This window comes from Triticum urartu, chromosome 7, assembly GCF_003073215.2.
Source record: "Triticum urartu cultivar G1812 chromosome 7, Tu2.1, whole genome shotgun sequence".
NCBI lineage: Eukaryota > Viridiplantae > Streptophyta > Magnoliopsida > Poales > Poaceae > Triticum > Triticum urartu.
This window is the reverse complement of record NC_053028.1, coordinates 521965858-521991525: the sequence shown is the minus strand read 5'-3', so window position 1 is coordinate 521991525 and position 25668 is coordinate 521965858. Positions and strand designations below refer to the sequence as shown.

General features: G+C 42.2%; 1 protein-coding gene and 1 pseudogene across 1 annotated transcript; both read right to left on the bottom strand.

Annotated features, from left to right (window-relative positions):
• Positions 1-261: 261 nt before the first annotated feature.
• Positions 262-2072, bottom strand: LOC125519008 (annotated as a pseudogene).
• Positions 2073-6327: 4255 nt separating this feature from the next.
• LOC125524622 (transmembrane protein 258-like) lies at positions 6328-9006 on the bottom strand. Its single transcript, XM_048689662.1, has 4 exons — positions 8846-9006; positions 8657-8757; positions 6694-6772; positions 6328-6604 (listed from the first exon to the last, which is right to left on the bottom strand). The coding sequence occupies exons 1-4, from the start codon at positions 8846-8848 to the stop codon at positions 6557-6559; spliced, it is 231 nt and encodes a 76-aa protein (XP_048545619.1). The 5' UTR covers positions 8849-9006; the 3' UTR covers positions 6328-6556.
• Positions 9007-25668: the final 16662 nt, after the last annotated feature.

Genomic DNA, 25668 nt, shown 5'->3' with positions numbered 1-25668 from the left:
TCATTGCACTGCAAGTCTAATGCCGGCAACTCCCCTCTCGTTTCCATTGTTACAACTAAATAAGTCATCTCCCGTGGCAACAGGAATCTGCCAGCCGGTTCAATGCAGTACTTGTTTGTTACCCCCGTAACCTTAAAATGAAATGCAACACATTCATTTGTTTTATTAGTTAGCTTTACGAGGCAACGGATCTGCTTGTCTGAATCCAAGCTAAAGCTGAGCTCCAAGGGGTGGATATCAAGCAACTCTCTTGGGCCGGACCTAATCTGCATATACAGAAGAACTCCTGGCATTAATGATACAGTAAATGATGTTATGATCAACTTTGTTTGAAGAGATTAATTAGACCACTTCTTGTTAGCACTTCCACATTAGTCCACGATCTAGATGCAAATACTGAAATATAATTCATCTGTTTCTTTGACAAATGTCATTCTAGCTCCAAGTTTTATTCCTAATTATATTTCATTCCACAATTTCGAGATAATTGTGTATCTTCTCTTTTGTCTACCACTACCACTCTTCTGGGCTCTCTGGCTATTGCCAACATCATTTATTGTAGACTAGCAAGACGACACATACAAAAAGTAATATATGCCTAATACTGGGCTCTCTGTCTACCACTACAGAGTAACGATTTAAACTTTTAGGCAAAAAGCATGTGTTATCGGTCAGTGATTGTACCTGGGCTGCCGTTGGCGTTACCTCATTGCTAATATTGCAATCCATACCTCCCAATCCTTGAAGCATCTTGATGACTTTAGTGATTGTAGGTCTTTTAGCCCGTGAAGGATTCATGCATTTTAGACCTACCTGAATGCATCTCCTTATTTGTAGGCAATCTATCTCTAAGGATGTATACCCTGGTGCTTTCTGCAGCGTATCTCTCCATTTTTCAAGCTCCTGTGGAATCAGAAAATGATTGTTAGCATCTTCATACAATAATAAATGTACTTCCCCGGACTGTTCAAGAAAAAAAAAACTTATCTTGAAAAGTGAAAAGGATTTCACTTACAGTCTCAATGAATTCCTCCAAAGGAGGAATATTATCTGGGTACTTCCTTTCTCCTGTTACTATCTCCAAGATTATTACACCCAGACTGAATATGTCTGACATAGTTCCGAGTATACCTTGTAGGTATTCTGGGGGCATGTATCCTCTGCAAACAAAATAGTATAATCTTTGAAGTGTTAAGATAACTTAAACGAAATAGATTATCATGCAGCATTTCACTTACAATGTCCCATTAACTTCCATAGTGCACACAGTTCCTTGTTGATCAAGAAGACGTGACAGACCAAAGTCTGCAAGTTTGGGCTCCAAAGCATCATTGAGCAGTAAGTTAGCGGGTTTTAGATCCAAGTGAATGATAGGCCCGTCAGTTTGCTTGTGAAGGTACTGTAAACCACTGCAGGTCCCCTCAATAATTTTGTAGCGTGTGTGCCAATCAAGTCGAGAAGATTTATCTGAATCTTTAACCAAAAGGAGAGCCTTCGTCAATTGTTATCTGAGAATCTATCATGGATGTGCTATACATAATATATGAAAGGACTTTTTTTTTGCGGGAAAGGACTTAAATAATATATGAAAGGACTTAAATATATGAAAGGACTTAAATAATCTATTGTATATTATCCTTTCACATTCATTAAAATACTGAATGAGAAGAAGAAAAATACGGGACATTACACAATTACTGTACCTGAAAGAAACTCGTCAAGACTTCCATTAGGCAGATACTCCAGGCAAAGCAAACTTTCTGCCTTCCCAGCAAAAACGTATTTCCCATTGAGAGGGAAGTGTTCGTTTTCTATTTCATAGCAGTAGCCTACTAATTGTACTATATTTGGATGCTCAAGTCTCATCAGAAGATCAACCTCATTCTCAAATTGCTTTTGCGACATTGGGTTCAAAAGCTTCTTCACAGCAACTATTTCCCCACACCGAAACCACCTTTGCCAAGTACTCGCGAGAAGTTCTTTGTGATATCTTTTAAGTATTGTAATGGCAATTTGTGTGGCTTTGAACCAGAGTCACCATCGATCTTTATTTTCAGAATGCCCAAACTGTGTTACATATAACCGCAAACAGGCTTGTATTTACTAGAGTGCACAGTGCCTTTGATAATTCATGGTCCGCAACCTGTTAGCCAAAGAATTCTCTTGAACAAGATAACTTGAAAACAAAATACAATAATGACACTAGCTACAAAATACACTTTTTATGTGCTCTTTGTCGACTTAGAATATGAAACTACTTCCCAGATGACTAATGAACATGTAGCTTGCAAATCCGATAGTAAGAGACCATGCAAGCTGAATCTGGAATGAACATGCCTATGCAGATGGAAATTTGAAGGCGTGGTATGTTTTCTTCCTTCTTTTTTCGAGGGAAATTTCAAGACATGGTTTTTTGTTAGCATACTCAAGATATGATCTATAAAACTAAAGATGGTGAATGGTGATGAACTGATAACAGTATATGGCTCAACCCACTTTTGGATCTGGCCATCTCTTTTCCTTCTTTTTTCGAGGGAACTAAGAGGCAAATTCTGAAGGATGCAAATGAGAACATTAACTAGCATGCATAAACGATAAGTACTGCCCATTATGCTAAGGAGCATGTCGGTGAAGTAGAGAAGAGATTACAACCAACCTAGAGAAGCCCTGCATGTTTCCAGAAATGTCAACAATGTGTGGGTGTGGGTGTGTGTGTGTGTGTGGGAGGTGGGGGGGGGGGGGGTTAACATGGTTGCTGTTGACGGAGAGGCAACCAGTCCCTGGAATCAGAGCAGAGATCAGTACGGTGAATCCTATTCGATGGAACGATCACGTGATGCCCGTTGGAGGTGAGATCTGGGTGGGAAATTTGGAGGTGAGCTTCACGATAATGCAAGTGGTTGCTGGTTGACCGGAGAGGGCAGACCAGTCCCTGGAGATCAGAGCAGAGAACAGGTAGGGAACCTATTCGATAGACGATCACGTGATGCCCGTGGGCGTGGGCGTAAACTAATAGCCCCCATATATAAACAATGATGAGCGCGCTACACTAGGTCAAACAATACTCGTTTAGATTATTATTTTTGCTATCACTGTGCTACACTAGGGCAGCATATTGTGGAACCTAGAGAACTGTTGCGGTTTACTTGCAATGTTAATCGTGGAAGGTGAGGATTAGCCGCAAGCCTGCATATGGGACCAATCACATAGAGAAGAGGCAGAGCCAAGACTTTTCCCTAGGGTGGTCAAGCCTAGTCTCTGATGGACTTTTGCTGAGTTTTAGTGGCGCTATTAACTGCTCATAACCCCATTGAGCCATCGTTGAAGCAAGCAGGGAGAGGGGATCATTGGGAGTGGTTTGCTCGTTTCTTTTAAGGCAAGAGACCCAGATTCCCAGAAGAAGCAAGTACATGACATTCTTGCCCTTAATCCCTTCTTTTGGCGACGATTTCAGATCATAAGAGATGCAATCGAGCCATGTTTCGATGCCGACCTTTTGACGGAATCATCATCGCCAACGAACAACACCTTTGACATGACGCCCGGAAGGCCGGAACTACACGTTACAGAAGCTGGAGCTCCCTATTCTAGAGGTTCAGGAGGGAAACGTCGGGAATTCGAGTCATGCAGAGGCTATAACCACCGTCTATCAACCCGAGCACAACTTTTTTACCAGTACGCCAGGCACATCAATCATCCATGTATATTTATAGCTCTGATGCGTATTCTATGCCAGAGATGCTACACTTACGGACTCAATGTCACGGATTAGTACCTACAGACTGACATGGCATCTGCTGATTGGAAATCAGGAGGCCCACGGTTGAAAACAGAGAGAGGAGGGAGATTTGGTGGGCGAACACCTAATCTCGTACGTCCCCTCCCGTGAGTTTTCACCCGTAAGTGTAGGATTTTTGATTCTATGCAGAGAAGAAGACCGTGACCAGCTTCACGATCCCTAGTGGGTGAGATCTCTAGTCAAAAATTTATTCCGCCCGTTGGAGGTGAGATCTGGGTGGGAAATTTGGAGGTGAGCTTCACGATCCCCAATGCACAGTGGTTGCTGGTTGACCGGAGAGGGCAGACCAGTCCCTGGAGATCAGAGCAGAGAACAGGTAGGGGAACCTATTCGATACGATCACGTGATTGCCCGTGGGCCGTGGCGTAAACTAATAGCCCCCTATATAAAACATGATGAAGCGCGCTACACCTAGGTCAAACAATACTCGTTTAGATTATTATTTTGCTATCACTGTGCTACACTAGGGCAGCATATTGTGGAACTAGAGAACTGTTGCGTTTACTTGCAAATGTTAATCGTGGAAGGTGAGGATTAGCCGCAAGCCTGCATATGGGACCAATCACATAGAGAAGAGCAGAGCCAAGATCTTTTTCCCTAGGGTGGTCAAGCCTAGTCTCTGATGGACTTTTGCTGAGTTTTAGTGGCGCTATTAACTGCTCATAACCCCATTGAGCCATCGTTGAAGCAAGCAGGGAGAGGGGATCATTGGGAGTGGTTTGCTCGTTTCTTTTAAGGCAAGAGACCCAGATTCCCAGAAGAAGGCAGTACATGACATCTTGCCCTAATCCCTTCTTTTTGGCCGACGATTTTAGATCATAAGAGATGCAATCGAGCCATGTTTCGATGCCGACCTTTCGACGGAATCATCATCGCCAACGAACAGCACCTTTGACATGACGCCCGGAAGGCCGGAACTACACGCTACAGAAGCTAGAGCTCCCTATTCTAGAGGTTCAGGAGGGAAACGTCGGGAATTCGAGTCATGCAGAGGCTATAGCCACCGTCTATCAACCCGAGCACAACTTTTTTACCAGTACGCCAGGCACATCAATCATCCATGTATATTTATAGCTCTGATGCGTATTCTATGCCAGAGATGCTACACTTACGGACTCAATGTCACGGATTAGTACCTACAGACTGACATGGCATCTGCTGATTGGAAATCAGGAGGCCCACGGTTGAAAACAGAGAGAGGAGGGAGATTTGGTGGGCGAACACCTAATCCCGTACGTCCCCTCCCGTGAGTTTTCACCCGTAAGTGTAGGATTTTTGATTCTATGCAGAGAAGAAGACCGTGGCCAGCTTCACGATCCCTAGTGGGTGAGATCTCTAGTCAAAAATTTATTCCGCCCGTTAGAGGTGAGATCTGGGTGGGAAATTTGGAGGTGAGCTTCACGATCCCCAATGCACAAATCAAGCCGCCCCTGGAAGAGGATCTCTAGGCTTGGGAGTTGGTACGAACTCCAACCAAGGGGGCAGGAAACAAACACAGGAGTTGGTACGCCCATGGATGTTGCACAGGAAACAAACACAGGAATTTTGTAGGAATAAGCGAGAAGAGAGAGGTAAGAGTGGAGTGCATTGGACTTCTTAAAGGAAAAATAAAACAGTGCTACTACACACATGACAGATTATGGGCGACTTCCGCACGAGGAAGCACATCAAGCCATCTATGCATTGAGCAAAAGTGAACAGCACGGATGAATACTCCCATCGTGCGGCTACTGTCGTCCACACAGTAGTTTCGAAATAAAAGGAGGTTTGAGCTCATGTTGAGATTCGTATGGCATAGGAGGCATAGGAATGGAGCTTCCACAGGAGAAATTCATATGGATTGAAATCCTTCAAAACTCCAATCCAAAGAGGCACTTTATCTTGACTCTCAGCATGCGGTCATCCATCACATCCACACATACTTGTGTGCTTAGACGTCTACAAGTCGCTGCCATTAAACAAGCCATCTTGAAGAAAAAAAGATTATATCTCCTTTCCTACATTATTCCTAAATACCTGTCATTTTGTACCAGTACTTCCCTTCTTATAAATATACTAGAACAATGTCCGCGCGTTGCAACGGGGTATAAATCCTCTAGTACGTCGGCTTGTGATTTACCTGTCTATAATAACGCGATTGTGTAAATAAATGATCATCAAGTTCTGCCCATGAATTACCTTAGATTTTGATCCGAAGTTTGGTAAGTAAATTAAAATGAAACTGGTTCAAAAGGTAAGTAATTAAGTTGATTTATTATCATATAAGGAAGGTTGGACGAAGGAGTGGTGCGAATAAAGGTGAAATGGGAACCTTACATTCTTTTTAAGTAGTAGAGATAGAGAAGTAGAGATAGAGGTAGAGATATTGATGCTTGCACAGTCTCCATATTTTGCCCCAAATTCATCCTGGTTTCTCCAGGTTATGTTGTGGAAACGGTAATTGAAGTACTATATTCAGTGCATACCTTCTTCCTAAATCCTAACCATTGAAAAGAAATGTGGTCATACTGCGTATTATGAAACAAAAATTTGAAGGATTGCTGCGGCTTATGTCCCATAACTAATAATGGAAATGAAGTTGTGGACAGATAATAAGATAGAGATTCCAGAAAAGGTTCAACAACATTGGTTAAATTTTGATGTCACTCGTCTATTATAAAAATCATGTCCATGTGGGACTCCATATTCTCCAGGAAGCAGCACAATTTCAGGCATGTGACGCATCCTAGCTAGAACTACGCATGGAGAGGCCGGTTGTCAGACATAAACACCGCTTGCAAGGAGCACGAAGAGAGATCCAAAGCCCTGTGAAACAATCGAAAAGATAACTTAGATGTGCATCAACCACCCTATACAAAATTGTGAAACAACCGACAGTCTTTCAAGGGGCATACCAGGAAGACGGAAGCAATGGACGCTGTGACAATCTCCTTTGCTAAACTACGGTTCCGCCTTGAAGTCGTGGCTTCATAACTGAAATGGACAAATTTGCTGGTTAGATTTTTGTGTGCTTGAATTGCAAGTGCTGAAGTACTTGGTCAACTTCGATAATTTAAGGCTTGAGCTAACACCTCTGTTAAGTAATCAGTTTGACATTACCTCCAGATTTCATTTGTATACTTCCTAATTAGCTATATCCCGAGTAAAACCAGACTATGCCTACCAGCACCACAAACAAAATAGATATTTAATCACCATGCTGAAAATTATTCCCATCATGAACTGAGTTAAGTTTTGGACTGAAGGATTTTCGGATTTCAGTTCTAGGTATATTTCCTAATATGGTATTACCTGTGAGGTTCTTTATATTAACAGAATGAGGCCATCAAAATTCATAGGGAATGAGTTCTTAAACACCAGTTCCATTCGTCATAGTAAAGTTCTCTTTTCCTTTGTGCTAATTCCAGTAGGGTTTAGCAGGTCATGACATCCAATTCTTATGTTTTTCCTATTTCTATTTTTTTCCCTGAATTCCAAGGGCTCCATTGATTCATAGGATAGGAAAAATGGAGGATTGACATGCCCTGCCCATTTGAATCACATGGAATTGCAAAACAAAGGAATTGGCAGAGGTGTGTGTTTGATGGAAGCATAGGAATTTCTCCAAAAGCTGGGGAAAGTTCCAAAAGAATGATCCTAAGGATTGCATTCCTACAAATCAAACAACACCTATGGGAAAGATTCCATAGGATCACAATCCTATGCAAATCCTGTAAAACTGTAATAGGTGACCCTGATTCTTATGTTTTGGTAAGCATAGCAATAATGTGCAATACATACTGGTTGGTTAAGAGCCTTAGGGCCAATGATTTTTTTATCGCAGTTTCTGGAAATAACCATAACTTGAACTGTTACCATCAAATTGGCAGGGACGACGACTAGCCAACTAGGTCATATTACTCTAAGTTGCATAATTGAACATACTGATAAAAAGGTCTAACCAAGTTTTATCTTTGTTCTGGAGTTAGACACACTGATAAAAAGTGAACTTCGATGTGTTTTATTTTTATTTTTAAAGAGAAAATGCAATCAGAAGTTTTTGCTACCTTTCACATGTTTGGGTATGCACTACAAGCTCATTGAATTTAATTGCTCTTATTCACAACAGTGTCCTATTATCGCCTTTTAATTTAGGTAGTGTATGACTGATAATATAATAAAGTAATACTAACACGAATTGTATCAATAGGCAGCAACAAGAACAAGAATCATTCCATTCCATGGGAAAAAACAAATCGAAAGTAAAAGTGGTCAATGCGAGGAAATCCAAACAAGTGTTCAATGTGAGCCCAATTGTTCTTTTCAAGCAGGTGATGTGATAAGTAATTGTTCTGTTCTAGCAGGTCATGTGATACGTAATTATTCTGTTCTAGCAGCCCAATTATAATAATCTAACCTATCCAGGAACTCCAAACCAAATGTTCAGTGCGAGCAAATCCTTTTCCTGACAAGCAGAAAAATAGGTGCAAGGGTTACTGAACTTAGTCCACACGGAACTTCAAACAAACCTAGGCCCATCTATCCAACCTGAAGCCACCAAGGGTAAGCCCATTCGTCACCTCTGTCATGCAGGACCCAAAACGCTACTGAGCAGTGAAAATAAGCCAAAGACGACACAGCCTAAACTCATCGTGCCTGGGTTTCTCCCTAAGAGGATGTTACCACCTACTGTTCGAGCTAATTATTTGACAGCGCAACAAAGTACCACATCAGATCCCTTATCCCAACCCGCGGATGGACTAATTCCGCTAGGTCCCAAACACATGCAGCCACTAGGCGCATCAGATCGGATCAGGCCATCGATCTGCACGAATCGCGTGAGGAGCTGGGGAGATCGGAATCGAGCGGATGACTTACATGAAGAAGGATGCGGTGAGCATGAGGCCGACGGAGACCATGACGACGGCCAGCGTCGGGTACCATTCCACCGGCACGGGGCTGGAGATCGCCTTGGCCGCCTGCGAGAACATCACCGCCGGCGCTTAAGTACCTCGCGAAACCCTAGGGAGCCTAGATCACCAGAAGGGGTAGGGTTTATGGGCTTACCATCTCGTCGGATCTGAGCTGACGCTGCCCCTCGTCGTCGCCTGCCGGCTGGTCGTCTCGTCTCCGCCGCGACGAACTGTTGTGGTCTGGTGGGCAGAGGACAGAGAGTAGGAGAAGGCTTGGAATTGTGGAGGCGTAAGGATTTTCTTGGGCCGTCAGTTCCGGTTGCAGAAAATGGCCTACGAGATGCACTGGGCCCCGACCCCAAGAATTTGTGGATGGGATTTTAAGACCAGCTTTTCCACGCCTTAGCCCAATTTCTATTCAGCGGCCTATAGCGCTGGTTTAGGCCTTAACGGTACACAGCGCCCATGCCACTCCCGATTCGCTTGCATAGTGGGCCGGCCCATATGGCATTTTTTCACCAGTTTTGGGATCTCCTGGAAGGTTCCCCTGGTTTTTCTAGGAACGGTTTTCATTGGGTTTCTTTGGACGTTTTTTGTTTGTTTTTTCTTTATTTTTCTATTTTATTTTTCAGTTTCTTTCCTATATTTGCATATGTTTTTCAAATTCACAAACTTTTCTTGAATTCAAGATTTTTTTTGAATTCGTGATTTAAAAAAATGTGAACCTTTGTTAATTTCAAGAACTTTGTTCATTTAAGAAAATCAAACTCAGGATTTTTTTTACATGTATACTTCTTCATATTCATATTTTCTCAACTGTCAATGGTCAACGGTCGACCAAGTCGACCAGTCAACCAACCGAAGGAAGGAGGGAGCACTCGCTTGTTTTGGGCTAGCCCATGTGTTAGAGCGTGCGAGTGCCAACACGCTAACTGGTGCAAGGCATCAAACAGGAGGACTCGAGGCTCAGTGCTTACCTGTGTAATTTTGTTATCAAAATAAACTTGTGCCAAAAAATAAAAGAAGTGTACGATAGTTAGGGTTTGAGGAGCAGCCACTACCTTATTTGCCACAGCTCAGTTATTATCGACATGGAAAAATTTCACTCAAAAAACACAAGCCTGCATGGAAAAAATAGAAGTATATGAGAGTTAGGGTTTGAGGAGCAGCCAGTGCCAAAGATACTTTGGTGCCCTTATCTTCGGCTGTCATCTTAATGCTAAGAGGGAGGGCTCAGATCCTCAAGAGCTTTGAGTTCCTCGTCGGTATTTAGTGGTGGTTGTGGTACTTTTGCAAATAAATTACCTAAATCTTGGTGGTGTCATGGAACCAAAGAAGTTCGTGTCCTCATGTTAGCGTGGTATAATGATTTTGTTGGTTTGATTCTTTGTGGAGTTGGAATTTTTATTCGACACTATGGTGACAATCTTGTAGTTTGACGACCTAAATTTCTAGGGGGCTCATTCTAGGCTCAAGTATGCTCATCACTCACATTGTCCCATCTATTTGGATGGACAACTCAATGGACTTTAAAAAAAACTTTCTTCGTAATCAAGTTCGTGCGGGTTAAGGACTCGCAGTGTTACCACAACAGTCTAATTGAATTATCTATATTAAATTATTGAGAGTACCTCATCTTGCAAAGATTGGTACCATGAAGAAGATGCATCTAAGATATATTAATGTAATTCTTAGTTGTAGGATTTATTTTGTATTTTCGTGGATATTAGATCTAGAACAAGGCACTTGTAATGAATGTGAGCATAACTAAAATTACAACTATTTTTTTTAAAGTAACAAGGTGAAGATTTTCTTTCATTCAAAAAACCAAGTTAAAATTCCCTAAAACCCCCAATTGAGAAGTAAGATCCATAAAAAAGTGAAAAGCATAATTAAAAATTGAGTGAGAAGTGGGATATGCTTAATTTTGTAGCGGTGAACTTTTTTTATGTATGCTAGTGAAAACAAATAACGATAATGGAATTTTTTGATTACTGGAATGATAGAATAGGCAAATTGTCGAGTCAGAGCCTTGCCCACGACTTTGTTACGATGAATTTTTCAAAATGGAGGAATTAGACCAATAGATGGAGCAGCCCGTGCGGCTTACTTAACTAAGAATAAAGAAGGTGTGAGACAGACATGTGGTCCAATGAAATTAATTGATATGGTTAAATGTCGTCGGCATTTCCTATTTAACGCTTCAGGCGCCCGTTATAGGTTATTTTGCAAACGGGCGCACACCCCCTCCTGCGAGCTGGGCTGGCCCGTCTACCTTTTATTTTTGATTTTTATCCACACAAAAAAACGATGGGATTTGAACCAGCGACTTCCTCACCCTCACTTTATGTGATGAATTCATTCTTTTCTGCCTTTTTCTTTTTTCTTGTTTCATTTTCTCGTTTCTTCGAACGGTTTTGATTGGTTTTCATTTTCATTTTTTGTTTTACCTTTGCTAAATGCGAGAATTTTTCCAATTTCGCATTTTTTTAAAAAAATCAATGGACTTTTTTTCAAATTTGTGAACTTTTTTTTCAACATTGATGAAATTTATTTTCAAAATCGATGGCCTTTTCCAAAATCGATGATCTTTTTTGACAATCGATGATTTTTTGTCAAAATTGATGAACTTTTTTAAAAATCCATGGCCTTTTCCAAAGTTGATAAAAAATAAATCCTTGAACTTTTTTACCCAAAATCCCTGAACTTTTTTTGAATTCATGAATATTTTATCAATTCATAATTTGTTTTCAATTTGTGAACATTTTGCAAATCTGCGAACATTTTTCAGATCCACGAACTTTTCCAAAAAGTTGAACCATTTTTTCTAGCGGTCAAAGGTCAAACATGTCAATTATCAACTTGTCGCCCAGGTCAACTATGAAGAAGTTTTTTTAGTCGAACCACGAAGAAGCGATCGGGCGTATGCGCTTGACGAGAGACAGCTGATCGCTCATGTAGTTGGGCCAACCCATGTAAGGCGGCATGCGAGTGTTGCGTCTGCTAACCAGCGCAACAGGCGCTTACTAGGAGCTCCCAATGTCGCCCAAAGAGATCAAACCAACCCTAGTCGAAATAGGTCCCCACGCTACCACCACTGGGCCAAGAGCACATCCACAAGATTGTTTTAAAGTTTATACATAAATCGCTTTCTCTTTTAAAATAAAGACCACAGAACACACTTTGATTTATTTTTTCGCGGGTCACACACTTTGAACTATGTGTGTGCACAAAACGAACTTTACTTAATATTGCACACACAAATTAAATGTGGACCCAATTCATCAACACCACGTGGGAAATTATGTCAGAGAAACGGTAGCCGTCCATTAGTTTTTTTCTACTTCGAATGTCATTTTTTTCTTAAACTGCACTTTGCAAAGTTTAACAATGTTGTGTTAAATGTGTCAGCATCAACCATATTAAAAAAAAGCCCCACACAAAAAAAACATATTATAAATACTCCGTGCAAGTCAACCATTTAACTGTTTGACCAGGATTATAGAATAAATAACATCTGCAATACCTAATAGATAAAACATGAAACTACTTTTCATGATGGATCAAATGCTATAAATTTCGTATTGTGGATATTGATATATTTTCCTAAAAACTCGGTTAAACATGTACATGTTTGACTTAAAAAATACACGTTGTATAAAGGAACGGAGGAAGGATGTAACATCCACAGCGAAAAAATGATAGGTTGGATCTAATGATATTGATCGTTACCTTTTTTCTATAAACTTGATCAAACTCACTTCAAGACCAAACTAATATGCGAAGTAAAAGGAGAACGCGGGGGTAATAATATACCTCAAAATGAGAGATTAAATATAAGCCAGGTATAGGCAAAGGGGCCAGGGAAAGCTAACAATGTGGTTAGGTCTAACCTGGTCAATCTTGTATTTTTTGGACCGAAATCATCATATGGTGATCAATAGTACTATGTAGGAGTACTATCATTTACGAGTTCATGCATAGCTACCCTTTTCCCTACAAGGAAAAAGCAAAGTGCACGCACCACCTACGCATCGTTACCCGACAGAGCGGCCGACGGGTCGGGACGGCGCCTGCGCCGCTCGCCCGCAGGGCCACGGCGAGATCTCCAGAAGCGCGACGCAGTCAAACCCAAGTGCCCAACCCACGTACAGTACCACAGACAAAGCAGCGTGTGGACATGGAAGCCAACAGCTCGCCCGCTGCGCTAGCTAAGCTAAGCCACGGCCTCGGCCTCGTCCTCGCGAGACCTCAGTCTCTCCGTCCGTCCGTCCCCATCGGTGCTTGCCGGCGACGGATGTTGGGCCACCGATCGAGCCCCCGTGCCGTCGCTATCGGCGTCGCCCGCCTCCGGCGCATGCAACGGCGACGCGCGAGGGGAAACGGGGCCGCTAGCCTGCCGTATCGTGCCATGCCGACAGGGTACTCTGGGTGCTGCCGGAAAGGAGAACGGGCATCCATCTCACGTAGTCATGTATCAGATCGGCTCTCTCTCGGCACGTCGTGGGTCCTGCACTATTTGCGTACGCCGCCGCAGGGGAAAAAGACGGAGGCTTTGCGTAGTTGACGTCGACCTGGTACATCAACTCGCTATTCGTTTTAACTTTTGTATGTAAATCGGCCCTTTCTTTCATGTAGACGCGGGACTTGTCAAGTTTTCTTCATTTTCAACATCGATGCTTAGAGCAGTTTTTTTCCTTCTTGCCGAAGGCATTGCTCAGACGTGCTTTTCCGGGATCAAAACTCGAAATCCCACCTCCGGTTGGATTCGACGACGACGACGGCAACGATGTCGACACGTCGTTTTCTTCCCGGAGCGTTGTTTTGAGAGAACGTTTCACGTAATTCGTGTTGTGTCAAGGATGGTGGACGATGTTCCTGTTGGTTTGTGTGTTGTGTGCCATTAGACGAGGCGGCTTTCTTTCTTTTTTCTCTTTTGTGTGTGCGCTCTTCCAACACTTCAACTAGATCTTAATACTACCTTCGTTTTGGAATATAAGAGTTCGTGCAAATCAAACATACACATGTTTGGCCAAAATTATTGAAAAAAGTATCAGACATCCGTAACATAGAATAAATAAAATATGTGAATGCATTTCATGAGCAATCTAATGGTATAAATTTGGATTATAGATACTGATATTCTTTGCAAAAGTTTCGTAAAACATGTACAAATTTGACTTTTGAACAAACTAACACGAGTTTGCCTTGTTGCAGATATCGGATTAATTGGTATCATATTGATGATGTTAACATATTATCATTTTTGAAAAAACATATAACAATTTATGTTACTATAATCATGAATTAGTGTTGATTCCTAACACCCCCCCCCCCCCCCCCCCCCAAAAGAATTAGTGTTGATTCTGACTAGTTCCTTTTTTGAAACTGGCACAGGAAGGGAAAGACACCCACCTAAATTTTTATTTTCGAGAAGGTTTCACCCCATTGGGCGAGGAGATTACAGGGAGAGGAGGATTTCCAAGTCCAGCCACACACCGGCGATTCTAGCGAGTACTTAGATGACGTTCCTGTTTGTTTGTTGTGCGGCGTCGGCTTTCTTTGTTTTTTCCCCTTTTTTTACTCCCAAGGTCTCAACTATTTCTCAATAGTGTGTTGTTGTAGAGATTGGATTTAATTCGTACATCACATTGATGATGTTAACATATTGCCCTCTCCGTTTCAAAATACTTCCTGCGGTTTCAGTTCAAATTAGTCTTGATTTTAACCAGTTTCTTTTTATGAAACTGTTACATGAAGGGAAAGACACCACACCTGAATTTTTATTTTCCATTGAGGGAGGAGATTCTAGCGAGTTCTTGTCTGGACAGCGACGCCCAGATGGATGTGTACGCGTCCAAGGGAAAACGGGCGCGGTGCTGCCGGAAAGGAGAAGGGACATCCATCTCGCGTAGTCACGCTTCCCGTCCACTTTCTCCGCACGTCGTCCTTTTCCGTGGAAAAAATGGAAGTTTCGTTGATCTCAATCAACATCTAAGCACAGTGTTCGCGTATGCTGGCGAAGTAAAAAAGATACCCCGCCATTGCTTTTGAGCCTCTTTCCTAATGCGGGAACTAGTCATGAACCTTTTAGTTTCTAATAATAATTTCTCCATTAAGACATCTATAGCATCCATCTGGATATCTGCACTTTTATAATGTGGGCCGACTAAGATGACGACGGAGCTTCTCTGTGCACAAATTAACCCTCTGCTAGTAGCTTCTAGACTCCAGAGAGAGAGAAAAATGTTACTGCTGGGCACCTAACCCGTACGGAGATTCATTCTCCTCCGGAGCGGCTCCACCTGATCTTCTGATCTTGGCAATTCGACTCCCACTTGCCAAAAGCCAAAAGTTGATCCTAGAACAGCAACATGGTACTCCTAGAAGAAAAATAATATTTGCAGTACACCAGCAAAGATCTTCCTCTAGCTGAGCTCAGACGGGTGTACTGGATATACTATGATTGTTCGTCTGCGTGCTCGGTTGGCACGTGCCCGTCCATCGGTCCGGAAAGCCACTGTTTGTGTGCGAGAGGCGGAGAGGGTGTCTGCTTTTCAGGCACCAGCAAGCACGGGGTAGCGGGCCGCCGGGCCCGGCCCTGCCGTGACCCGCCGGGGCAGGAGGCGTCGCACGTGCCTACGCGAACAGCTGCATCGGCGTGTTTATCCAGTTCGGGGCGGAATTACAGCTGGGTGCCGAGCTCTTTGTCAGCCGCGCCCGAATTCCATGTACTTCCAGCAGCGTGAAGACACAGGGGCTGTTTGGATTGTGACTATCTTTGCCATATATTGTCACATGATTTTTGCCACACTTGTTTTAGTTGAGTTACTCAAATTGTTAGCCATACTTTGGCTTGTCTAAGGAAATCTTGCCACACTTTGTGTCTATGACATGTGGGGTTCACTGCTCATAAAATAATCCTTGCTTTAGGTGTGGCTAGAACCAAACACCTACCTAACTTGGTCAAACTTGCCTAAGGTTAGGCGTGGCAAAGTGTGGCCGGAAACCAAACAGCCCCATATTTTGATCTCACTGGCGGGCCAGATCTTTTAGTTTCTAGCGCGAGTCGGTGAGACCGGTCAGCACATGTGGGGGTGCCTGCGCATCGGGGCAAGTTTGGGTGGTCTGTGCACTCACTGGATTGCCGGAGTTTTTTACCGCACTGATTTTGGCCTTTGTTTGCCCTCCTCCCGAAATTAGTTGATGCAAGCAAATATATCTCTAGATACACCCGCTTGTAAGTGATCCTGCAAAAAAAAGGCACACCATGGGTGGTAGTGTTTGTTTCGAGATGCCAGGTTATACATTTCATAGATTTCCAAAATGTGTGCCATTTAAGCATGCCAACCGCTGATCTTGTAGCAGTGGCAGATAGGTTAACATGGTCTAGGGTGCCAAATCCTCTTTGAAAGAGGCTCTCGATTTAGAGGGTTCTGTGTTATTCAGTATTACTAGTTGTGCAGAAAGGGTCATCACCCACCTCCAGGGCAACACGCGTCGAACCCTAACCCTAACTTCCTTCCGGGGAAGACCATGTGACCACCAAGGATGGCGGTGGCAAAGCACCCCCTCTAGGCTTCGCTTTTGGTCATAGTGCACCATATCCGGTCCCATGCAAGTGTCGTGGTTTCCAGGGTCGGCGACAAATGTGGGTTTGGGCTTGTAGTTGTTCTTCAAATTTTCCCTACCGTGCCTCTGTTCCAGTCACCAGTAGCGGACCCAGCTTGCAAGTAGAGCTTGGGTATAAATATGCTAACCTCCTTCTAATTTATTGATGTAGTTGCGATGGTGGTTGTTGGGCAGAGCACATGCACCGTCCAGGGTAGCGGGGTAGCGGCTAGCCCATCATCTCTCCTTCCCTCCTCCCCCAGCCTTCTCAGCCATAATGTAGTGGTGGTTCCGTCAAATCTGGCAGTATCGCCTCTTGTCGTCTCATCTGCACCAACGGTTGGCAATGGTTGTTGGTCGCAGGCCTATTTGTCATTGGTTGCCCAAAGGCCTTTGCTTGTGGCAGTTTGGCCTCTCCTTTGTCTAGGCGGCTTTGGGGCATATCGTCGCCCTTCAGCTATACATGGTTGGTGTTGTTCTTGGTGCTTGCACACACCATGTTGCTCCCCTCTAGATTGTGTCCATCCACCCGTCGATCCTCCTACAATCTCGATATCGCTCGTTCCAGAGGTGTTGGCTTGTGGACTCATTGCTTGGTGATGTCGTGTCTATGCTCGCAAAGTAATGTTGGGTCATGGCTTGTGGTGGATTTGTCCCTCTGATGTGTGTGCTTTAGTTGTCATCGTCTTCATTGTCATTGTCATGGTAGTTGTGCCTCGGTTATGTTGTAGCTGACCGCGCTCGGTCTCTCACGGTGGATGGTTCTCGCTTTCATGCATCGTGCTTCACTTTTGCTCTAATCCAGGCTGGGTTTGATCGTCTTCTAATCATGGATCGATGACTCTTGAGTGTCCCCTTTTCAGGCACGGGGTAGCAGGTCGCCGGGGCAGTAGGTGTTGCACGTGCCTACGCAAACAATTGTGTGGCTGTGTTTGTCCAGTTCAGTGCGGAATTAAAGCTGGTTGCCGAGCTCCATGTGAGCCTTGCCCGAATTCCATCAACTTCAAGGAGCATAAAGACATTTTGATGTCTGCTACTTGTGAGTTGCATTGGGATTTCCTCAAAGAGGAGAGGATGATGCAGTACAATAGTGATAAGTATTTCCCTCAGTCATGAAACTAAGATTATCAATCCAGTAGGAGAACCAAGCAACGACTAGTAAACAACACCTGCACACAAACAACAAATACTTGCAAACTAACGCGTAGAGGGGTTGTCAATCCCTCAACGGTTATGAGCAAGATTAAATGGTATAGTTTTTTTATAGATAGATCAAACAAAAATACTCCCTCTGTCAACTTTTATAAGAGCGTTTAGAAACTGTAGTTGAAATTTCGTAACGCTACGGAAAATGTTGGTGTTTTCCATTTTGCCCCTCTACAATCCGCGCTCACTTGTCGTTCTTCGACTCACTGTCTCAACGGTCGCTTCCGGAATCCCTATCTCCTCTGACGTCGCCGACCAAATCCCTAGCTCCTCTGACGTCGCCGCCCAAATCCCTAGCTCCTCTGACGTAGCTGCCCGCATCCCTCTTTCCCGCATCCTTCTCGCCTGCATCGCTGTAGCCCTCGTCGCCTCTTCCTCTCGCCCCGCATCACCTCTCGGTGGAGTTAAAGGTGCCTTTTTTAGTCAAGCCGAGAGGAGCGCGGGCACCAACGGTGGCGAGGACCAGCGGGAGGAGTTGTGCTGCTGGCTGGATCTAAAGCTATTGTATACTCAGCGGGAGGAGCTGAGTATGAAGTAGGAGGCCGTCATCGTGAGCTGGAGCAGGAGGAGCGCAGTCATGTCGGCCTGGTCGACGACGACAGCATCTCTAGCGCGTGCAAGGCCAGCAAGGGCACGTGAAGCAGGAGGATGTCCTGCTTGACGACGGTGGCAACGAACACCGGCGTTCCTCGTCGCCCTCGACCTTGCCAGCATATCGAGCGCATGGTGAGCTTCCCCTATCTCCCCCCTTTATCTTGGTTGCTGTAGTCGTCAAGCATACTCCATGGTTCCGTATGTGGATTTGGCTCAATATGTGGATTTGTTGATTGCCGAATCTGAAATCAGTTGACCCAATCTGCATGTTTAGATTAGGAGTATCTGCATATTCCATGGTTCAGATTAAAATGACACAATCTTCAATTTATTTGCATGACACAATCTGCATGGTTCATACTGTTAGCATATACTGCTTGTGTACAATATGTTTACTCCATGTTCAGATTAAAATGTGTCTCCATATCTTTTTTAGCCATAAGCATATCTTAGATGTCAGGTTAGCATAATATGGCCCTTATTCTTTTTTAGCCATTCATCTTTGTATATGCTCTGCTTGTCTAGAGGGATTTGAATGCTTTGCTTGTCTGTCAGCATATTTGGAGTACAGAGATGATTGTGGCTGTACTCCATATATGTAGCCCTTATTTAAAGCAGGAGTATATATGTAGCCCTTATTTAATGGCTTGTTCACTGGTTTAAAAATTCATCTAAATTGAGCACTCCATGTGCAGATGATGGAGTACATTTTTCAACTGAAAGTTTACAACTTGGAGTAAATTGAGTACAAATTCCAGTTACTTCTGTCAATGTTTATAGTTGAATAAATTGAGTACATGCTGGTTTTACAATAAATTATTGTCTATTTCAGAAAGTTTACAAAGTCCGGTTGCTTATGTCAATGTTTCTAGTTGCTTATTTGAGTAGTAACCAAAGTGTTTGTGTGCTCGTAGACCACTCCTTGAATTTTTGCAAGTACTCCATGGTTTCTGAATTTGCACTAGTTGGAGTATGAGTATGAGTATGAATTTCTATTGCTTGGAGTAGTTCCTGAATTAACTGGAGTATGAATTAATTGTGCCATTAAATTGTTGTTGTTGTTGTTGTTGTTGTGGTAACAGTAACAGTTAGATTTTGTGGTACAACAAGAATTGAGAGAACAAGAATTATCTTGTTATTGTTCCAATGACACAACAAGAATTGAACTGAATCGTGCTGGAGCACAACAAGATAATCTTATTCTGTTTATCTTAATACTCAAGCAATGTCTGAGTGGGTTTTCCTTTAAAATTGTTTTTAATTGTTGGAGTTTGTAGGATCGAAAGTATGTCTAGAGGGGGTGATTAGACTAGTTGAAAGCACAAGTGCTCCCTGGGTGATTTTGATAATTAATGTCAACATATCACTTGTTGGACTAATATTTTCATCTAGTATATTTCAGATGAGTTCAACAATGGAGTGGCTTGGACAAGAGGATGTGGAACCCCTTCAAGATGCTAAGGACAAATATTGGCAAAAGCCCAAGACTCTTCATTTTCATTTTAGTGATCCAAGATCACATTGAGTCCATAGGAAAGCCAATACTATTAAAAGGGGATCAGGTGTTGCTTAATGGCTTGCTTGCTCAAAGTGCTTAGTGATATGCTCCAAAGCCCTCAACCACTTTCTCATTTCCACATATGTCCTAAACCTAAAGTCAAACTCGGCCCCATCGATTTGATCTATCCGGCGCCACCGAGTTCACTTGACATAGCCACTGCCTAAAACCCAAATTAATTCGGTCTCACCGATGGGATCTCGGTCTCACCGAGATGGGCTTGCAAACTCTTTGTTGCCTGTTGCAACTATTTCGGTCTTATCGAGATATGAAATCGGTCCCACCGAGTTTGCTTGACCAACTCTCCGTTTTGCTTATTACCAAAATCGGTCTCACCGAGTTTGTGTAATCGGTCAGACCGAGTTGAGGTTTTACCCTAACCCTAGCACATCGGTCCCACCGAGTTGATCATATCAGTCTCGCCGAAAACTCTAACGTTCACATTTTGAATCAAATCGGTCTGACCGAGTTTCTCGATTCAGTCCCACCGAGTTCGGTGAATTGTGTGTAACGATAAGATTTTGTGTGGAGGCTATATATACCCCTCCACCCATCCTCTATTCGTGGAGAGAGCCATCAGAACGTGCCAACACTTCCAGCATTCATTTTCTGAGAGAGAACCACCTAATCATGCGTTGAGACCAAGATATTCCAATACAATCACAAGAATCTTGATCTCTAGCCTTCCCCAACTTGCTTTCCACTCAAATCATCTTTCCACCATATCCAAATATGTGTGAGAGAGTTGAGTGTTGGGGAGTACCGTGAGCAACATTTATTGCAGCTAACTGCTCATCAAGAAAACTATCATCAATAGGTAGTGGGTCATCAAGCACATTTTCAAGCCTAGATAAATTATCAGCTACTGGGTTCTCAGCTCCTTTTCTATCAATGATATGTAAATAAAATTCTTGTAACAAGAGAACCCATCGAATAAGTCTAGGTTTAGCATCTTTCTTTTCCATAAGATATTTAATAGCAGCATGGTCTGTGTGAATAGTTACTTTGAAATCAACAATATAAGGTCTAAATTTATCACAAGCAAACACAACCGCTAAGAATTCTTTTTCAGTAGTAGCATAATTTCTTTGAGCATTGTTTAGAGTTTTATAAGCATAATGAATTACATTAAGTTTCTTATCAACTCTTTGTCCTAGAATATCACCAACAACATAATCACTAGCATCACACATAATTTCAAAAGGCAAGTTCCAATCAGGTGGTTGAACAATAGGTGCAGAAATTAAGGCTTTCTTGAGTGTTTCAAAGGATTCTAGACAATCATCATAAAAAACAAAAGGAATATCCTTTTGCAAGAGACTAGTAAGAAGCCTAGAATTTTTTGAAAAGTCTTTGATAAATCACCTATAGAAACCAACATGACCTAAGAACCTACGAATATCTTTTATATCTTTAGGACATGGCATTTTCTCAATTGCATCAACCTTAGCTTTGTCCACTTCAATACCTCTTTCAAAAAAATTATGACCCAAGACAATGCCCTCATTAACCATAAAGTGTCACTTCTCCCAATTCAAGACAAGATTTATTTGTTCACATCTGTGCAAAACTCGATCAAGATTGCTTAAACAATCATCAAAAGACTTCCCATAAACAGAAAAGTCATCCATGAAAACCTCAACAATCTTTTCACAAAAGTCAGAGAATATAGCGGTCATACATCTTTGAAAGGTAGCAGGTGCATTACATAAACCAAAATGCATACGTCTATAAGCATAAGTTCCAAAGGGACAAGTAAAGGTGGTCTTTTCTTGATCAGGTTGAGAAACAGGTATTTGTGAAAAAACAGAATATCCATCAAGGAAGAAAAAATGTGTGTGCTTAGATAATATTTCAAGCATTTGATCAATAAAAGGCAGAGGGTAATGATCTTTTCTAGTTTCTTTGTTTAATTTTCTAAAATCAATTACCATTCTATAACCTGTAACAATTCTTTGTGGAATAAGTTCATTCTTATCATTAGGAACAACAGTAATACCTCCTTTCTTAGGAACACAATGAACATGACTTACCCATCTACTATCAGCTATAGGATAGATTATACCCGCTTCCAGAAGTTTTAATATTTCCGTTCTTACCACTTCTTTCATCTTCGGGTTTAACCGACGTTGGTGATCAACAACAGGTTTAGCATCAGGTTCCATATTAATTTTGTGCTGACATAGAGTGGGACTAATGCCCTTTAAATCATCAAGAGTATATCCAATAGCAGCTTGGTGCTTCCTTAGAACTTTTAACAATCTTTCTTCTTCATGTTCTGAAAGGTTAGCACTAATAATAACATGATATATCTTCTTTTCATCAAGATAAGCATATTTCAAAGTGTCTGGCAATTGTTTTAATTCAAACACAGGATCACCTTTAGGTGGAGGAGGACCTCCTAGAGTTTCAATAGGCAAATTGTGTTTAAGCAGAGGATGTTGTTCAAAGAAAATTTTATCCATTTCATTTCTTTCATGCATATGTAAATCATTTTCATGATCTAGCAAATATTGTTCTAAAGGATCAGTAGGTGGTACAACAATAGAAGCAAGACCAATTAATTCATCCTTACTAGGAAATTATTTGTCATGAAGCTTTCTACTAAACTTGAAAAAATTAAATTCAAGAGATTGGATATACTTGCACCCTTGCATGCTATCTAACCTTGTAGGTACTTGGATGAATCTAATTCTATGAGATTGCCACTCACTCACATCTTAAGCAATCTCTACATCACCAAGTCTCTAAAAATATGGTGGTTGAAGACAAGGAAGCATGAAACCTTTCAACATATCCTTTGACAAATCCTATATATCAAATTTCATGATTGTCACTTTGGATACACAAATGCTCTTCCTTGCAAGACTAACCCATGTTGGTAGATGAATTCAAACTACAAGTGGTGCTCCCAACTCATTGATGAGTTACATCAATCTTGATCATCCTACACAAGTTCAACTACATGATCAAGTTCAACACCACCACTCAAGGTATGTCATTCCATCTTAGAGAAGCTTTACCTCAAGTCATGGGTCAAAGCAGCTCAACAAGATGTGAATGCATCAAAATGCTTAAACAAAAATGGCAACCCCATTTTGAGCTTAAACGATGAGTATGACCTACGATCAAGTGTCCTCACTTGACTCCTCAGTCAATATACTCTAACATAGGTGACTTTGTCGCCGACCAACTCTAGATGAAGTTCTCTAGTGTTTTTCTATGCTCTTGCACGTTTGTTTCCCTTTTCAAAAAAACTTCATCTAGATTTCTTTATTTTCTCTGTTATCTTCTGCATTCCCTGCATCCAATTCATTGCAAATCCTTTAGTTAATTCCTTGCAAATCTTTGTGAGATCCTCTTTGCCTAATGAGCCGAGATGACAATTGTTTTTTCTCTATGTTGAATTGGGCCTCACCAATTTGTTCTTCTTGGCTACACCGAAACAACTCGGTGCCACCGAAGCAAATAACTCGGTGTTACCGATTTCAATACTGAGAAAACACTTTACCATTTGCATCCTGCATATTTGTTCCAGCTCCACTCGATGATTCTTGTCCTCTACCAGCATCTTACATTACATGTTGCTTTTTCATGTGACTCAAGGACCAAACCTATTTGACTCACACTCCAGAAGATCCCTTCTTGGAAATTGATGTCAAAGGGGGGGGGGGAGAGATCACGTCAAAGGTTAATCACATCAAAGGGAGAGAGAGACCCTATGGGAAGGAAAGTTTTCTTAGTCTTCCGAGATGCTTGGTATTCAAAGAGGAGACAAGATACATGTCTTCAAGAGGAGAGAACAAACCTCCTACTTATGATTAACCCTCCCGCAAGCATCCGCAACTATGAGGAAAGTATGAAGAACAAATTCTAACCACAACATTAAACTTTTGGTCCATTCGGTCCCTTATGGAATAGCGCATAAACCGGGGTTTAAGCTTCTGTCACTCTCGCAACCCATCATCTAATTGCTACTCCACAATGCATTCCCTTAGGCCCAAATATGGTGAAGTGTCATGTAGTCGACGTTCACATGACACCACTAAGGGAATCACAACATACATACTATCAAAATATCGAACACATATCAAGTTCACATGATTACTTGCAACATGATTTCCCCCGTGACCTCAAGAACAAAATTAACTACTCACAAATGATAAACATGCTCATGATCAGAGGAGTATTAAATAGCATATTGGATCTTAACATATAATCTTCCACCAAATAAACCATATAGTAATCAACTACAAGATATAATCAACACTACTAGTCACCCACAAGCACCAATCTATGGTTCCAATAACAAGATTGAACACAAGAGATGAACTAGGGTTTGAGATGAGATGGTGCTACTGAAGATGTTGATGGAGATTTCCCTCCCCAAGATGGGAGATTTGTTGGTGATGATGATGACGATGATTTCCCCCTTCGGGAGGGAAGTTCCCCCGGCGGAATCGCTCCGCCGGAGGGCAAAAGTGCTCCTGCCCAAGTTCCGCCTCGAGGCAGCGGCGCTCCGTCCCGAAAGTCCTCTCCTTATTTTTTCTAGGTTAAAATGACCTATATACCAGAAGATGGGCACCGGAGGTGGGCCTGGGTGAGCACAACCCACCAGGGCACGCTTGGGCTCCCTGGCGCACCCAGGTGGGTTGTGCCCACCTGGTGGGCTCCCTCTGGTAGTTATTTGCTCCAATAATTCTCAAATATTCCATAAAAAATCCTCGTGAAGTTTCAGCTCATTTGGAGTTGTGCAGGACAGGTAGCCTGACGTAGCTTTTTCAGGTCCAGATTTCCCGCTGCTGGAATTCTCCCTCTTTGTGTATACCTTGCATATTATGAGAGAAAAATGCATTATCATTACTCTAAAAAGCATTATTATGGATAAAAACATTATAAATAACAGTAAGAAAACATGATGCAAAGTGGACGTATCAAAAGCACAAGTGCTCCCTGGGTGATTTTGGTAATTAATGTCAACATATCTCTTGTTGGACTAATATTTTCATCTAGTACATTTCAGATGAGTTCAACAGTGGAGTGGCTTGGACAAGAGGATGTGGAACCCCTTCAAGATGCTAAGGACAAACATTGGCGAAAGCCCAAGACTCTTCATTTTCATTTTAGTGATCCAAGGTCACATTGAGTCCATAGGATAGCCAATACTATTAAAAGGGGATGAGGTGTTGCTTAATGGCTTGCTTGCTCAAAGTGCTTAGTGATATGCTCCAAAGCCCTCAACCACTTTCTCATTTCCACAAATGTCCTAAACCTAAAGTCAAACTCGGCCCCACCGATTTGATCTATTTGGCGCCACTGAGTTCACTTGACATAGCCACTGCCAGAAACCCAAATCAAATCGGTCTCACCGATGGGATCTCGGTCTCACCGAGATGGGCTTGCAAACTCTCTATTGCCTGTTGCAACTATTTCGGTCTTACCGAGATATTCAATCGGTCCCACCGAGTTTGCTTGACCAACTCTCTGTTTTGCTTATTACCAAAATCAGTCTCACCAATTTTGTGTAACCGGTCAAACCGAGTTGAGGTTTTACCCTAACCCTAGAACATCGGTCCCACCGAGTTGATCATATCGGTCCCACCGAAAACTCTAATGTTCACATTTTGAACTAAATTGGTCTCACCAAGTTTCTCGATTCGGTCCCACCAAGTTTGGTGAATTGTGTGTAACGGCTAGATTTTGTGTCGAGGCTATATATATGAAGGAAATATGCCCTAGAGGCAATAATAAAGTTGTTATTTATATTTCCTTATATCATGATAAATGATTATTATTCATGCTAGAAATGTATTAATCAGAAACTTAATACATGTGTGAATACATAGACAAACAGAGTGTCACTAGTATGCCTCTACTTGACTAGCTCGTTAATCAAAGATGGTTAAGTTTCCTAACGATAGACATGAGTTGTCATTTGATGAATGGGATCACATCATTAGAGAATGATGTGATTGACTTGACCCATATGTTAGCTTTTCACTATGATC